This window comes from Naegleria lovaniensis, assembly GCF_003324165.1.
Source record: "Naegleria lovaniensis strain ATCC 30569 chromosome Unknown tig074, whole genome shotgun sequence".
Classification (NCBI taxonomy): Eukaryota; Heterolobosea; class Eutetramitea; order Acrasida; family Naegleriidae; genus Naegleria; species Naegleria lovaniensis.
The window spans coordinates 1-15,620 of NW_025407897.1; the positions used below are offsets into that span (position 1 = coordinate 1).

General features: G+C 36.9%; 7 protein-coding genes across 7 annotated transcripts; 5 read left to right on the top strand and 2 right to left on the bottom strand.

The window, feature by feature from the left end:
- Positions 1 to 997, top strand: C9374_013749 (uncharacterized protein; the record flags this gene model as incomplete). The annotated part of the gene is made up of 2 exons (XM_044689660.1): positions 96 to 784; positions 887 to 997. Coding segments are annotated over 2 exons (800 nt in total), but the record flags the coding sequence as incomplete, so codon positions are not given.
- Positions 998 to 1,658: 661 nt separating this feature from the next.
- Positions 1,659 to 2,693, bottom strand: C9374_013750 (uncharacterized protein; the record flags this gene model as incomplete). The annotated part of the gene is made up of 1 exon (XM_044689661.1): positions 1,659 to 2,693. One exon carries the CDS (start codon positions 2,691 to 2,693, stop codon positions 1,659 to 1,661), a length of 1,035 nt encoding a protein of 344 aa, XP_044541739.1.
- Positions 2,694 to 2,766: 73 nt separating this feature from the next.
- Positions 2,767 to 5,094, top strand: C9374_013751 (uncharacterized protein; the record flags this gene model as incomplete). The annotated part of the gene is made up of 1 exon (XM_044689662.1): positions 2,767 to 5,094. One exon carries the CDS (start codon positions 2,767 to 2,769, stop codon positions 5,092 to 5,094), a length of 2,328 nt encoding a protein of 775 aa, XP_044541740.1.
- A 63-nt stretch (positions 5,095 to 5,157) lies between these two features.
- C9374_013752 (uncharacterized protein) lies at positions 5,158 to 6,510 on the top strand (the record flags this gene model as incomplete). Its single annotated transcript, XM_044689663.1, has 1 exon — positions 5,158 to 6,510. One exon carries the CDS (start codon positions 5,158 to 5,160, stop codon positions 6,508 to 6,510), a length of 1,353 nt encoding a protein of 450 aa, XP_044541741.1.
- A 212-nt stretch (positions 6,511 to 6,722) lies between these two features.
- Positions 6,723 to 7,898, bottom strand: C9374_013753 (uncharacterized protein; the record flags this gene model as incomplete). The annotated part of the gene is made up of 1 exon (XM_044689664.1): positions 6,723 to 7,898. One exon carries the CDS (start codon positions 7,896 to 7,898, stop codon positions 6,723 to 6,725), a length of 1,176 nt encoding a protein of 391 aa, XP_044541742.1.
- A 402-nt stretch (positions 7,899 to 8,300) lies between these two features.
- On the top strand, positions 8,301 to 13,763 carry C9374_013754 (uncharacterized protein; the record flags this gene model as incomplete). Its single annotated transcript, XM_044689665.1, has 2 exons — positions 8,301 to 10,488; positions 10,546 to 13,763. 2 exons carry the CDS (start codon positions 8,301 to 8,303, stop codon positions 13,761 to 13,763), a joined length of 5,406 nt encoding a protein of 1,801 aa, XP_044541743.1.
- A 100-nt stretch (positions 13,764 to 13,863) lies between these two features.
- C9374_013755 (uncharacterized protein) lies at positions 13,864 to 15,615 on the top strand (the record flags this gene model as incomplete). Its single annotated transcript, XM_044689666.1, has 3 exons — positions 13,864 to 14,292; positions 14,385 to 14,454; positions 14,534 to 15,615. 3 exons carry the CDS (start codon positions 13,864 to 13,866, stop codon positions 15,613 to 15,615), a joined length of 1,581 nt encoding a protein of 526 aa, XP_044541744.1.
- Positions 15,616 to 15,620: the final 5 nt, after the last annotated feature.

Sequence of the window (15,620 nt, forward strand, 5' to 3'; positions counted from 1 at the left end):
CACACACACATTATTGAACACGCATTTTCATTACTTCTCATCATCAACACTTTAAATTGAACTCTTTTCAATGCTTTAAACCAAATTGAAATTAGATCCCTATGTCTATGTCCGAGTTGGATCTCAATCCTTCAAAACCTCTGTCAAACCAACAACACTCAACCCCAAGTGGAACGAACGCTTTACTTTTACAGTGAACAATCCTCAAACTGATGTAGTTCTTTTTGAAATGTTTGATCATGATCTCATTGGTTCTCATGATCCGATGGGTCGTGCTCAAGCCTCACTCAATACCTTGCAACGAGGTGTCCCTCAACAATTATCTCTTCCATTGATGAATGCCAAGAGAGGTACTTTAACAGTTGAATTGGTGGCTCAAGATTTCGGAATGGTTCCTCAACAACAACAACAGCCTCAAATGATGATGACTGGTGGATATCCACAACAACCTCCAATGGGTTATCCACCTCAGCAACCACAACAACAACCTTATGGTTATCCTCCTCAACAACCCATGATGACCAGTGGATACCCTCCACAGCAACAACCTCAAATGATGGGATATCCACCTCAACAACAACCTCAAATGATGGGAGGCTATCCACCTCAACAGCCACAACAGCCTTATGGTTATCCACCTCAACAACAACCACCCATGATGATGATGAGTGGGACTACGACTACCACAAGTGGCAGTGGTTATTATTATCCTCCACAAACAACGACCCCAGTACATACGACTACTACGACTCATTATCATCATAGCCACAAGTCAGGAAAGCAGGTAAGTTTGTTTAAAAGTATTTGTGAAGTTGAATAATGACCTTATTGGATACATTGTCTTTTTGTGGATAATATTTCATCATCACCACTGGTATTATTATAGATGAAAAAGACCATGAAGAAAATTGGCAAGTTCGGTAAATTTGGTAAATTCGGAAAGTTTGGTAAGGGTCTTGGAAAATTCGGAAAGAAGCTTGGAAAGAAGTGGTTCTAAGGATTTTCATTGGCCAATGAAATGTTCATCATCAAGCTTCTCCATGAATGGAATGAAACCTTGCAAAATAAAAAATATTCGTTGCTTAATTGCCGCTTTCACAACAATTCAAGATTGAAGAAGATCAAAAGTGTTGTAATCCCTTCCTGAAAAAAATAGATTAAAGCAGAATCATCATGTCGGACCTGGGAAGTAATATTGGTGTCAATCCTTTAGTGGTGGTGGTTTTGATTTCTTCTTGTTGTAATTCTTCTAGTAAATTTCATCTTTCCGAATTATTGTTGAAAAAGAAATTCTCGGAACAACAAATCGGAAAGAAGAAATGGCTTGAAAATAGAGAATTGAAATATAATGATTTCTTCCCTGTTGAAACATAAATTTAAAAATTTCCGACCTTCATTTTTGAACGGTTTTCTTGAAATTGAAAAATAAACCAGAGCTAAAGTATTTATTGAGTTCTTGACAACAATAGCTAATTTGAAGAAGATAATTACAGCAATCGTTTGTAATAGGAGTAATATAACTATTACACCTTTGTGGTTGTTGTTATTGTTGGAGTGTGAGAGGATTGAGATTTGTTTGATTTGGTATTTTGAAGCAGTGTAGTGTGAGGAGGTGTTGTCTGTTAAGCTTATAATGCGATAATTTACAACAACAGCAACTAATGCTGAAAGGGCCACCTTGGTACAAGACCTAGTTTGTACCACAAGTCAGTGTAAGCGTTTTCTTGGAATTGTGGTAGAGGCATAACTGGCAAAAATCCAGGTGGTGATTGTTGTGGTTGCGGTGGTTGCATCATTACAACGATCGGAGGTTGTTGTGTTGATAGAGTGGGTTGTGATGACAATACGTTATTTGTGCTATTGGATGTTGGTTGTTTTTCGTTCGTTGGCTCTTTCGACTCGGAGGTGAGGTGTTTGATAGTGTGTGCAAGTATTTCAATTTCGTCTTGTTGTTTTTCTCTTTTCTGCTTTTCTTTACGCAATTCTTCTTTCAGCTCCTGAATATATTCTTCCGACTGCTGAATACGTTTTTTCAATTCTGCCTTTGTTTCTTGTATTGGCCTTGTTTTCTTCTTCTGTGGCTCGACTTCGTCATCATTTATCTCATTTTTCTTCGTTTTGCTTGATGATGTTTTTTTTGGCTGTTTCTTTGTAGACTTTTTGCTTTTCTGCTTTTTTTCGTTCTCTGTTGGATTTGATTCTTGTGTTTGTTGTTTGTGTGTAGTTTGTTGTTCTTTTTCGACATCTTGTGCTTGCTTTGACATACTACGAGTTGTCATTCTTGAAGGGTCAGGAATGTGAGTGGTTTCCGCTCTTACAGTCTCGTGTTGTATTTTAAATGTATTAAAGACAAAAGGTTCAATTCTTGAGAATTTCTCCTCAGACAATGTTGCTTGTTGCGGATCCGACACTACAGCCAGTTTGTCAACAGAAATGAAATGAAATCTATCACGACATTCTTTGTGTGTATCTATTTCCTCCAAAAGACCGATGTCAAAACAGAGGGCTGTGGGGATTGATGAACCGTTTGTCGTGAAACAAAACACACCATACAAAGCCGAATTAAATTGAACAACCATCCCACTCTCAATTTTACTGCTGGTTGTGGAGTTTTCACAAAGCTGGAACGCTTTTGTGTCGTCTAGTGAGCCGATTGGTCGACTCAGCAAGTAGTTTGCTGTTAATTCTGACATTTGCCTGGTATTTTTAGTTTTTTTGAGCTAATTTTGTCCCAAAAAGGCCAAAAATACACCGCAAAATCTAAAAATGAAAGACATGAGTGAAATGTTTGAAAGACTTGCAGCGAAACAACAAGCAAGGTCAACAACAGCTGTAGCAACCTCTAGCACTGATGTCACATTATTAAACGACGACGAAAGCAAACAGAATAACATATCAAAAAAGAGAGACAGAAATCAATGCCAAAAACGCAAATACACATTTCGCAAAAGAAGACCGTCGAAAAAGAAAAAGCAGATCAAAAATCATGATTTACAAAGCTCGGAATCAGTTAAACAGGTCTTTCAAGACCGAACCTCATGTTGTGTCAAACATTTTTCCGAAGACGATGTTGTAGAGTTCAGATCACGCTATTCAAACTTGTCCACAGAAAACGCCAAACAGATGTTCGTGTTTAATTCGTTGAAAAACGCAAACGGTTCAACACTGTATCTTAATGGCAAACCTTGTTGCATTCAATGCTTTGCTAAAATGTTCGGCATTAGCAAGTTCAAGCTCAAACAAGCAAAAAAAGCAATCCGTAATGAAGTTGTGCCAAGTACGGGTTGGCATGGGAATACGGGTAACAAAAAACATACAACCAGAAAATCGGAAGCCATTGCTTGGATGCAAGTTCTGTTGGAAAGAGATGGTCAATTTGCTCCCAATAACACCGAAATACATTTACCGTGCTACAATTCATGGAACGACATATTTGAACAGTACTCCGCCGACATGACAAAAAAAAAAGCACCGGCATACAAGACCAAAGTGAACTTTTGTAATCTTATTGAACAAGAATTTCCTACAATAATTCTACCCAAGTCAACGAGGTTAGGAAAATGTGATGATTGTTTGCAATTTAAGAAGGAGAAAGCAAAACTCGAACTCAAGGACACAAAGGGACGAAATGCTCTTGATGAAAAAATTAAAATCCATCAGCAGCATCATGAGAAAGAACGGGCTTATTATTACTATCGAAGAGAAAAAGCACAACAAAACCCTTCGGATATTGAATGTATTATAATTGACGGAGCAGAGGCGATTCAATTTCCAGTAATGTATCCAATCCCAAAAAGTGCGTCAAGTAATGTACAAAAGTTGAAGATGGGATGTTATGGCTTGATTGCACATGGAGCCAACACCAGAATGTTGAAATTGATTCCTCCTCATTTTCCAGGCGGTGCTAATCTCGCTTGCACTGTTTTATATGAAGCATGTAGACAACAAATCGAAAGTAATAACAGATCTAGAACACTCTTCGTTCAAGCAGACAATTGTGCCAAAGAAGCGAAAAACAAATACTCAATTGCTTTCCTTGCAATGCTTGTGCATTATGGATGGTTTGAAGAAATTTTTATTTCCACCATGATTGTCGGTCACACCCACGCCGACATTGATCAAATGTTCAGTACTTATGCAAAGAACTTGCATCAAAAGGACGATAGAGGTGTTGTAGAAACACCACAAAACTTCATAGACAAGATTGAAACTTGGTATTGTGACGGAAGTACAAGACCAAAAGCATCCTTTTTGCAGAGAATGTTTGATTGGTCGACTTTTTTTGATGGTGTTGTGATGAACTTTGAAGGGATTTCAAATTATCATGGATTCAGGATCTTCCAAACTAAAGAGGGTCATGTTGCACTGCAGGTAAAGTTGTACAATGGTGATGAGTCTTCGGTGTTCCACGGACCAGATCAAACAGCCAACACTTGGTATTCAATATTTGTGCATAATCAAATTCCTAAAGGCGAACCTGCATTGATTGAGACTGAAAACAGTGATGAAATATTACAAGGCATTGAAGGATTGTTTCCTCATCTCGCAGACTCTTCGAAAGATTGGATGAGACAGTACAAAGAGTCAAAGGGAAAATCAATATTTAATCATCAACTCAGTGCAAAACCCGAAGATTTTTGGTTGGAGAGAATTATAACGCCACAAGTATCTTCTGCTTGTGTCACTACAAATGCCAACAATAATCTCACACCCACCTTTTGTGCAACAATTCCAAGTGAACACATATCTAAACCACCACACAAACTAGTTGGAGATTACGAATACGGAGAATGGGTTGCTTTTGATCAAAATATTTCACATGATGCTTATGGTGTAGGAATGATTGTATCACACACTCCGTTGAAGGTTGTTGAATACTCTGTCAATGATGACAAAATTTCTGAGACACCGAATGACCTTTTCAAAGCAATTGAGCCGTCATCGATTCTCATCAGGTCGTTCCGGATCAACCAAGATCGAAAAATCCATACAATAGCTCTGAATACTATTCAGAAAGCGTTGTCCAAGCTGCGTAATGAACCTGAAAAAGCCCATAAAAGAGCTCCAAGACGAAAATCCAAACAAAAGAAATAAATTGCCGTTGTGGTTGGATTTCTCGAAAAGTGTCGGAAATTTTTAAATTTATGTTTTGAGTTTATGAATGACAAAGACTTTGTATTCAATCACATAAAAAAGTATGGTTATGGATTGAAATTTGCATCAAACGCTCTAAAAGGAGACAAAGAGTTTGTTTTGCAAGTGGTTCAACACAACGGATTTTCAGTACAATTTGCAAGCGATGATATTCGCCTTGATCATCAAGTACTATTGACAGCCATCAAGCAAAACGACATTGCATTATTTTATGCCTCTAACAACATTCGGTGTGATAAACAATTTGTACTGGAAGCAGTTCAAGAAAATGGATTGGCTTTGAGGTATGCTTGTGAAGCATTAAGGAATGATAGGGAAATTGTGTTAGCTGCTGTGAAACAAACTGGTGAAGCATTGAGGTGCATTCCATATGGATCTGAATTGAGAAGTGATAGGCAGGTTATTTTAGAGGCAATTCAACAACAAAAGCAAGCACTTTGTTATGTAAAAGAAGTTGAACTCCAAGATAATTGTTTCATGTTGAGATTACTCAAATTAATATTTCCAGAATTTGAACATTTGGACTCTTTTGACTACTCAAAGAAAGAGATTATGACCAAACTGGTTCAAGAATTTGGGTTTTTACTTCAATTTGCTTCGAAAGAATTACAAGGAGATAGAGATGTTGTTATGAATGCAGTCAGAAATTATGGTACGTCACTTCATTTTGCTTCAGATGATTTGAAGAAAGACAGAGAAATTGTATTTGCAGCTGTTCAACAAGATGGTCTCGCATTGCAATTTGCCTCCGAAGAGCTCAAGAGCGACAAGGAAATTGTGCTGACTGCTATCGATCAAAATGGACATGCTCTTCACTATGCATCCATTGAGTTACAAAATGACAAAGATATTGTCTTGAGAGCTATTGGACAAAATTTTGCTTCTCTCCAATATGTATCCGAAGAGTTACGAAGCGACCGTGAGTTTGTGTTAACAACTCTACGAGCTCCAAACCGGAAACCTGTCAATGCAGTCATTTTAAAAATTCATTGTCATATGCTTTGGAGTGACAAACAGTTCGTTTTGGAAGCGGTTAAGGCTGGGTGTAGAAATATTTGCAGACATGTACCGAGCGAATTTGCTGATGACAGAGAATTCATTTTAAAAGCCGTAAAAGAAAATAGTCTAGCTATATTTGACTCCAGTTATATTGGTTCTGACAAGGAAATCATGTTAGAAGCAGTGAAGAACAATGGCTGTGCATTAAAGTATGCAACCGAAGAATTGCAATATGATTCAGACTTGGTTATGGAGGCCCTTAAATGCAATGGTTATGTTTTAGAGTACAGTGAGGAATTGTTTCAAGAAAGAATGAAACGGTGTTTTTACGGTGCTTACATGGGAAAGAGATTATGACACAATGTTGCAACACCTCTAATAAAATCTGATAGAACGGCCAACACACTTGAGCAAATATTGATGACACAAAATGAATCAATAACGAATTCACTTGCCAACTGATGAAGTTTAAAATGTCTGATTATTGAGGCCACTTTAAGGATCATCCAAACTTCAAGTTACTGAGGAATATGACAAAATTTTATTAAAGACCAAGAATCAAAAGAGGACTATTTGAAAATTTTAACGCAATAATTTCCATAATCGACAATAAATAGTTTTCCATTCTTGGCGTTCAAACACAAAGAATTGGGTTCGTAAAAACCTTCTAACCTATTTCGTGTGTAGTATCCATTCAAGTCTCCTTTAAATGCTAATAATTGGTTTGGATTTTCTAAAGAAATAGATGATGAAAGAACAACAATACCATGCCATCCAGGTACGCTCGCAATGATATTGCCATTCACAACATCAATGCATAAATGAGTGGGTAAACATAATTCATGAATTCCAGAAATGTGTTGGATGATTTCGTTTGTAGTGATGTCAAGGGTCACAATAGCATGCTCAAAAGTTTTTGGCACAAGTAAATTTCCATTAAGGTCAAACGTGCTACCTGCACCATATGCAAAGTCAATGGTCCTTTTTACAGAGCCATTTTCAAAATCCACTTCAAACATTTCATTTCTACCAGTCACATATATTGAATTTGTTCGACTCATTCTCGAGTTCATAAATGTTGGACTGAATGTATTTCCCATGTCCATGCAAACATGTACAATTACAGAAACATTGTACGTTGAAGTAAAATCCACTTGCCAAACAATTGTTCTTGTTTCAATATGAATCTTGCAAAGAAGATATTCTGAACACACCACAATGATAAATTCCTCTGTTTCATTCAAACAAAAGCGAGAGGGATATTTGGGAAGTTGAATTTGAAATTTCGAAGGCAAACATTTTTCAATAATGCGAGAATTAGTGCTTTGTGTTGGCAAAGATTCGGAATGATGTTCAAAATGATGATCCAATACATCCAAATCATATGCATAAATAACATCAAGTTCCTCATCATGATCATTATCAATGTTGTTATTTAAATAACAAGAAACAAATAAACAATTCCATCTTCTGTAAGATAATGCAATACACAAGGGTTCTTCATGTTCTTCAAACAACAAAATTCCTTCATTCTGAAAAGAAGAATAATTAAAGGCTTTCGGAATGAATGTTTTGAATTGTTGATTATTGAATTTACATTTCAACCATTCCATAAGAGTGAATATATAATGCTCAGATGGAGAAGATGATGTAGCTTCTCGGAAAGAGGTTACATCCTTTTCAACATTTTCATATTGTTGATTCTGATGATGAATAAAATCCACAAGTTGCAACAAGACTTGCATGACAATTTTTTGCAAAATAAAACACTTTCATGAATTTCATCTTTATTGAACCGTAGACTCAAGAGGTGGAGCATCCAATTCCTTCCCCAATGCATAGCAAGACAAGCCAACAGAGCGGGTTGCTGGATGGATTTGGTCGCCAACTCCTGTCGCTGGGCTCTCTATTGACAGAACAGTGAACTTGGAAGCTTCAATTTCAAGATTTTTCTTTGCCAGCGTTAAGCCGGTTCTCTACAGAAACTTTTTTTTTTTCGAGGGACATAAATCGTGTCCCTGAAGCCCGGAGTTCACTTTCGCTGGCCAGTCTTGCTATGTAACCCTTCCTAATTCCTAAAGCTGGATTAAAACTCAGCAAATTGTTCAAATTAGAAGCACAAGATTTCAAATTTCATCCTCAAGAAAATGCCGTTACCTCCGACCCTCCCTCGTAAAGTATCATCAGCCTCCTCGTCCCAACCACCACAACCAACACCACCAACACCACCAAAGACAAATCCAGGGATGATGTTAGCTGAATCTTCATTACCTTCATCGGTTGGTAATCATCATGTACATTCATCATCGGAGTTGGGAAATACCTCATTAACAGCATCATCATCAGCAACGAATAGTACTGCTCATCATTCTACTTCCACGGTTTCTAATTGTGTGAGTAATACTCTCCTCCAACCCCCTCATCATGATTCGGGAATGGTTATATCTTCTACATGGATGCAGGAGCAACAACAAAATTCCAAACCCTTGCTCGTCGTGAACCGATCTAACATTCATAAATCGACTAGTTCTATTACATTACCTTCACCGAGCTTTACAACCACCACTGATTCGTCAAAGGACAATTTGGCAAAAGAAGAATCTAATTCTTCCTTCTCAGATGTTCATTCCAAAACCCACCATCATCACAGCACCGATTCTTTAAAAATCAATAACAATGCGCATCATTTAACGAATAATTTATTATTAACAAATCAACCAGCACTGCCATCCAGTATGGAGACTGTAAAAACCACATTGTCGTCAACCAACAATGCCAATTCAAGAAATCTTCCTCCAATACCCAACACTTCATTACATTCTCAACTTAAACAACAACCATCCAGCCAATCACAGCAGATTGTCAACACAACGTCTGAAGACACAAACAAACGAAGACCGTCGGTGAGGCCATTACCTTCCACTGTGACAAGAACAACAAATTCTGCTACTCCAACCATCCCCACTTTTCAAAATTCTGCACTCCAAACCAATTTTGCGTCAAATAACGTGCATAAGACAAATCCAACATCTGTTAACAAACCATCCACAATAATTCCCCCTCTTTTTCAGCCCTACGGAGTGAACAACATTACAACCCAAAACATTTTTGCCGGTGATTCGTTGTCCCAAGTTGGAAGCGACATCACAAAACCATCTAGTTCAACAGTTTCATCCAAAAATCCAACACCTACCCATCAATCATCCCCAACTATTTATTCGAATAGAAATGTTGTGCAAAATTCATTTTCTCCTGCTAGCAATCCGAACACAGTCAAGCTGTCACCAAAACAAAGCAATGACGAACAAAATATTGCCAAACTTCCCACTAAATCTCTTCCTTCTACTCCAACTAACAGGAGTATAAATGACACCAAAGACGATAATAGATATTCCACACCTCCCTCTTCCTCTACTTCTTTCAAGAAGCCTTCTTCCAACAGCCCAAGAAAACATCACAGAAAAGCGACTACTTTCACATCGTCTCCACTTTTGTCATCCAATGGTGATATCAACACGGAAAGTTCAAACACAGACAATACTAATAATTCCCCAAATATTGGAGGTGACGCTCAAGAAGCCCTTGCCATTGAAAAATTTTTAAGAAATTATATTTTCGATATTGTTGGAGACACTAAATTTACTTCTCTGGCAAGTGTGATCAAATGGATGACTCTCGAAACATTTTACGAAGTTCTCACCAGTTGGTGCGTTATTAATTTAAACTCTAAGAGAGCATTCACAAAGCAAAATAGATTTTTCATTATTGAAGAGCTCAACCGGCATCGTAATGAAGTATATTGCCATTTAGAAAATAGAAAAAATTGTTCAATTCTCTATCATAGTATTAAGAAAAATTTGGAAATAATTATGCAGCAATTGAATACTGGTTCTGACACTATCTCTACATCTATTAAAAAAGATATGGTCCAAGTGATATTTTCCCTTATGAAGATTGATGAATTGACTGCACAAAATACGGAAATGAAAATATCAATTCAGTCCTCAGCAAACGTACTATCCGAAATGACAACAAACGCCATTTCAAACCAATCAAAACAAGAATCCTCTTCGAAATTGAATACTCCTTTAATTTTTGAAGATGACTCAGAGATTGTTAATGAGCATTTACAAAAACCTCCACAGAAGCTTATGTTATCTGAAAAACTGAGCTCTGTCATGGAAACTTTTGAAAAGAAGAAAGAAAACATTGAAACGAAAATTGTGGATAAAACAGAGAAGGTAGTGACAACGTTAGGCTCTTCCCTTCGTGCAACTATTGAAGTCGGACAGGATAAGCTAAAATCCTTCGTCGAAACAGCCAACAGCCTAAAAGGTTCGTATATTTTTTCATAATATTTGTTTCAATGTAACATTGAATATCATTAATCAGAACAAACAAAAATGTCAAGTACAAAACCAGAAAAAATCAAGATCGTGGACAAATCCTTTCGTAGAGAAAAAGTTCTTTCTGGATATTTCTCTGCTGTTGGAACGAGCTCTAACGAACACGCTCCTAAAGTGATTCCTCCACCAAGAAGAAAGAAGAATGTTGTTACGGCTGAGTTTGCCAAACATAGCTTCTTACTGGAATTCGCTGACAACTTTATATCATTGCCTGTATATAAACCTCCTAGAAAAGAAGAAAAAATTGAAGTTCAAGGAGAAACACCAAGAACATCCAATAACGGAAGCATTGACTTTGATAATGACGGTATCAACCAAAAAGTTATTTCCAAAATTAATGTTATTGACATGCTATCGAAAAAGTTCAAAAATACTTTACTGTATTCCACAGTTTCTACTACAGCCATCAGTAGTTTGGCGAATAGTTTGACAACAATTGATATAAGTCAGAACAAAATGACTGATTGCATCAATCAATTTTGCGATGAAATTTTGAACGAAATTACAAAGAGTTTATCTACAACACAGCAGAAAGATATCCTCAACAAACATTTGAAGTTGATGGATCCAAAATTTCAGAAAAAGTTTAAGCTTTTACGATCATTCATTACATTCTTGTGTAGAAACAAGACTTTCAGCACAGCACCTGTCTCTAATAAGAAATCCAAAGATCAAGAAAATTTGATATTTAACGGACAGGAAGCAGTGACTATTTTATCCAATGTTATTGTTAAAAAGGTAGTGAAATCGAGACGAAAAACGATCATCAACGAGGGAGATCAAGTTACTAGAGAATCATTGGCTGCATCTATTACTGGAATTGAACCAGAAGCAGTCAGAAATCAAGCTATGAACTTTTTGCAAGAATTTTTGGACGATGATATTATCAAGCAAACCTTTCCAAGAATGAAAAACAAGACAGCTCAAATTCGTGACGACCCAACTTACATGTATGCATTTTGTGAAGATCATATGTTATACAATTTGGTTAATCAAGAAAGAGAGATGGAGGACCAGCTTGAAGAGACAGAGGACGAGATTAATACATTGCTAGAGCTTATCACAGCTCCGTTTCCGCCATTACTACCATCTTCAACTCAATCCATTACACCCACTCAAACCTATGTTCTCTTCAAGTATAGACGTATTCTATGTAAGGAGCCAAAATTCTTGCTATTGTTATTGCGCTCAGTTAATTGGAAAGGTGATTACAAAACGGGAGAAGAAATACTGGAGCTGATTATTAAGCATCTTAAGGACACTCCTATTAACCAATTTTCCCCACTACACAAAGTGACAACAGTTCACGTACTATTTTTAATGTACGAAACAATCATTTCCTCAAAGGTAGATTTAGAGAGCGTACAAATTTTTGCAACCGAGATTCTGAAACGCAGATCACTAACTGAAATTGAACTATTCTTGCCTCAGTTATTTTACAGCTTGGGCTCAACGAAGTTTAACAAATACTTGTCAGAATTCTTGTTAGAGGCATGTGAGAAATCTGACTATGTGTTTAACAAATTGAACTGGATGCTGACCAGTATGTTGAACTCGAGCACAATTTTCAGCACTGAAAAGACCTTAAATATCAAAGCCAACCAAGTCTACAAGCAATTACATTTCAAAATGATTCAGAAATGTAATAGCTCCTCCGAGGGAAAGTACAATTTAAATCAATTTATTAGACAACAAAAGTTAGTAGACAACATGTTGGTTATTGGAGAATATATCAAATTCCGTCTCGGAAAAGAACTTGGAGTACCAAGACCTCAAAAGATACAACATTTGAAGTCGCTTTTGGCTGCTCAAAAGTTGCCATACCTGCTGAATTTGCACAATATATCGATGAGCAATATTGAAGAATTTATTGCCAACTGCCAATCTTCAGATACAATACAAGTGGACAAGCCAATATCTCCTCAGCTTCTCAAAGAAATGCAAGATGTTGCTAAATTTGTATCTGAAGACTCCAAGCTAAAATTCATAGATTTTCTTGTTGAAAAAGAAAAAGATTTTCATGAATGGAACAATGAAGTGTTTCCGATTGATACTGTACCATGTTTAGCGATTGAAGAACACTTTTCTAACATCAACGAGGCCATCCAAATCTCAGGATTTGTTCCTGATGACGGATACATTTTTAAATCTGCGCAAGAGCCAGTGTGCTTTCCTTTCTCACTTCGAACCCTCTCGAATGAAAATGCTGCTGAATTTAAACTAATTTTTAAGCAGGGAGACGATTTACGACAGGACGAGTATATTTTGAACCTATTCTCACTCATGAACAGAATTCTAAAACAAAATGGAATCAATTTAGAAATTATAACATATCACTGTGTTTCAACAAGTCAGAGTCCAACGAACTCTGGATTTGTGGAGATGGTAAGCCAATCCAATGCAGTGAGCGCTGTTTTGGCCAAGTACAAGACAATCTTCAACTTTTTGCGAGATACATCCTTGAAAAAACAAAAACCTCAAGAATCATCCTCGAACCAGGGCGCGAATTCTGTAGATTTTTACACATTCCTCGAGAAACCAGATGATTCTGAGACACAATTAATAGAATATCATCCAAGTCCTGTGGGTGATGTTAACACGTTATTGTTCGATGAAAAAGTTCACAGATATATTCGTAGTTTAGCTGGATACAGCATTCTTACCTACCTTCTCGCCATTGGAGACAGACATTTGGATAACTTGTTATTGAAAGAGAGCGGCGAATTATTTCACATTGATTTCGGTTTCGTTCTTGGAGAAGATCCAAAACCTTATCTTGGAACACCACCCATGCGTATTTCTCGAGAAATGGTTGCTGATTTTTCAGATGAACATTTATCTGCTTTCAGAATGTATTGCTGTCAGACCTTTAAAGTTTTGAGAAAATATGCATCCTTAATCATTTTCATGCTTTTATGGATTTCTACTACCAACATGACCATTAAGGAACAAGGAAGTATTACAAGAATTGATAAATTAGGTCTCACAGTTGGAACTGGAAATAACGTACCACATGTCATTCACAATCCTCTCAAACAATTTAATTTGAAAAACGTGACCACCATCCAAAACAATTTTCGATTGGATCTACACGAAGATGAACTCGACGATTTCGTCTGCAAACTCATCGATCAAAGTCTAAACATGCTTGGTCCAAAGGTAAACGAAGAAATTCACAAAATTGCCATGAAATTGAGAGAATAAGACAAATTCGTGGAGAACTTTCCAAGTGAAATGAAATCGTTCGTTTGTGGTATTGAGATTAAACATTATAATTATTGGCCTTTCCATATCTAGAAAAAAAATGGCAACATTTCAAGTTCAATTCTTACTCATGGTCCTAGTGATCCTAATGATGATGATAGCCTCTTTTACTCTTGCTATCCGAATCCATGGACTTTCTATCAATAGCAACAACAAGAATCCACAAACACCTATTTCCGATATAAAAACAACAACCTCCCAACTCACTCCCGGTTTTATTTTCACTCTCCAACAACGATCTCTCAATTATATGGCTCAACAACTTACTCCCAAAATTCAACGTGAATTGAGTGATCATTTAAACATTCCGGATATTGATCAAAATGTGGATACTCCCGTTGGACACGTTCAATTTCAAGTACAGAATATTCAAGTGAGTCAATTGAGCTTGCAAACTCCGAGTGTGGTGATTGGATCGGATCAGACTTTGATGTTGAATATCCCTGGAGTTCATACTCATATGCAAGCAGTAAGTAGGGAATGTGTTTGTTCATCATGATGTGGATGGAATTATAATTTGAATTTTGTGAAACTTTACCTGGTTGTTACAACCACCAAAAGGATTGGCATTATCGTAAGACTCATTGGCCTCATGTTTCTGATCATGGATCTGTAGATGCTGATATCACAAGTATGTTTTCAAACCTTTTTTTTGTAATTTGAACAAGTTTACACTCATTGAATTCTCAATCTGAAATGTTAAAATTCAGTTTCAGTATCGATTGGAGTGAAAATTTCAATTGTTGATGCAACTCATTGTACAGCACAAGTGACTAGTGTACAAGCCTCCTTTTCTGAATTTAACTTGAAAATGCATGGAGGTGCTAGTTGGCTCTACAACTTTTTCATTAAGAATTTTAGACATTCTATTGAAAACGATGTGATCAAGCAAGTAGATGTAGATGTTGCTCGTGCAGTGAATACTGCTCTTGCCAAGGCACTTGATACAATTTCTTTACAACATGATTTGGGTCATGGAATTGTTGTGGATTATTCATTGAGAAGTTTGGATTTTTTGGCGTCAGTGCATATGGCTGTTGGAACTACTGGATTGTTTTATATTCCAGGAAAACCAGTGTATTCAAATGAACCAACTCCAATGAGTGACAGTTTGGGAAGTGACAAGATGATTGAGGTTTTTATTAATGAATTTGTGTTAAATTCGGCCATGTTTGCGAGTAGCCAAGCTGGAATTTTAAATGCCTTAATTACTCAAAAACACATTCCATCTACTTTTGATTGGGTTTTTAACACAAGTAGTTATCAAACTTTGATTCCAGGAATTTATGCAATTTGTAGTAATTGTGAAATTCAAATTACAATTTCGAATGGTATTGCTCCAGTTCTAACCTTGGATCCAAGTGTTGGAATTGAGATGAACGCCAACGCCCAAGCCATCTTCCAAATCATTCAAAATAATCAAAACATTGTCAATGCTTTTGCTTTGGATTTAAACATCCAGTTGGATGTCATGCCGTCACTGGGCCAAAACAACATCTCGTTTGTATTCACCTACAAGAATGCATCCATTCAATTGGCATACTCCAAAGTGGGTACATTTTCAGTGCAATTCTTCTCAATGGCCATTGAAGCAGCTCTAAAGTATGTGGTCGTTCCAGCAGCAAATATAGTCGGAACGAAAGGTGTTCCACTTCCACAAATGAAGGATTTAACTTTAAGAAATGCAGAATTTGGTGTCGAGCAAGGATATTTGAGTTTGCGGTCGGATTTTGTTTATCAACCATCCTTCACTCCAAAGAAAAATTTGCGTTCTCGAATCGTGTCACCTTAAAGATT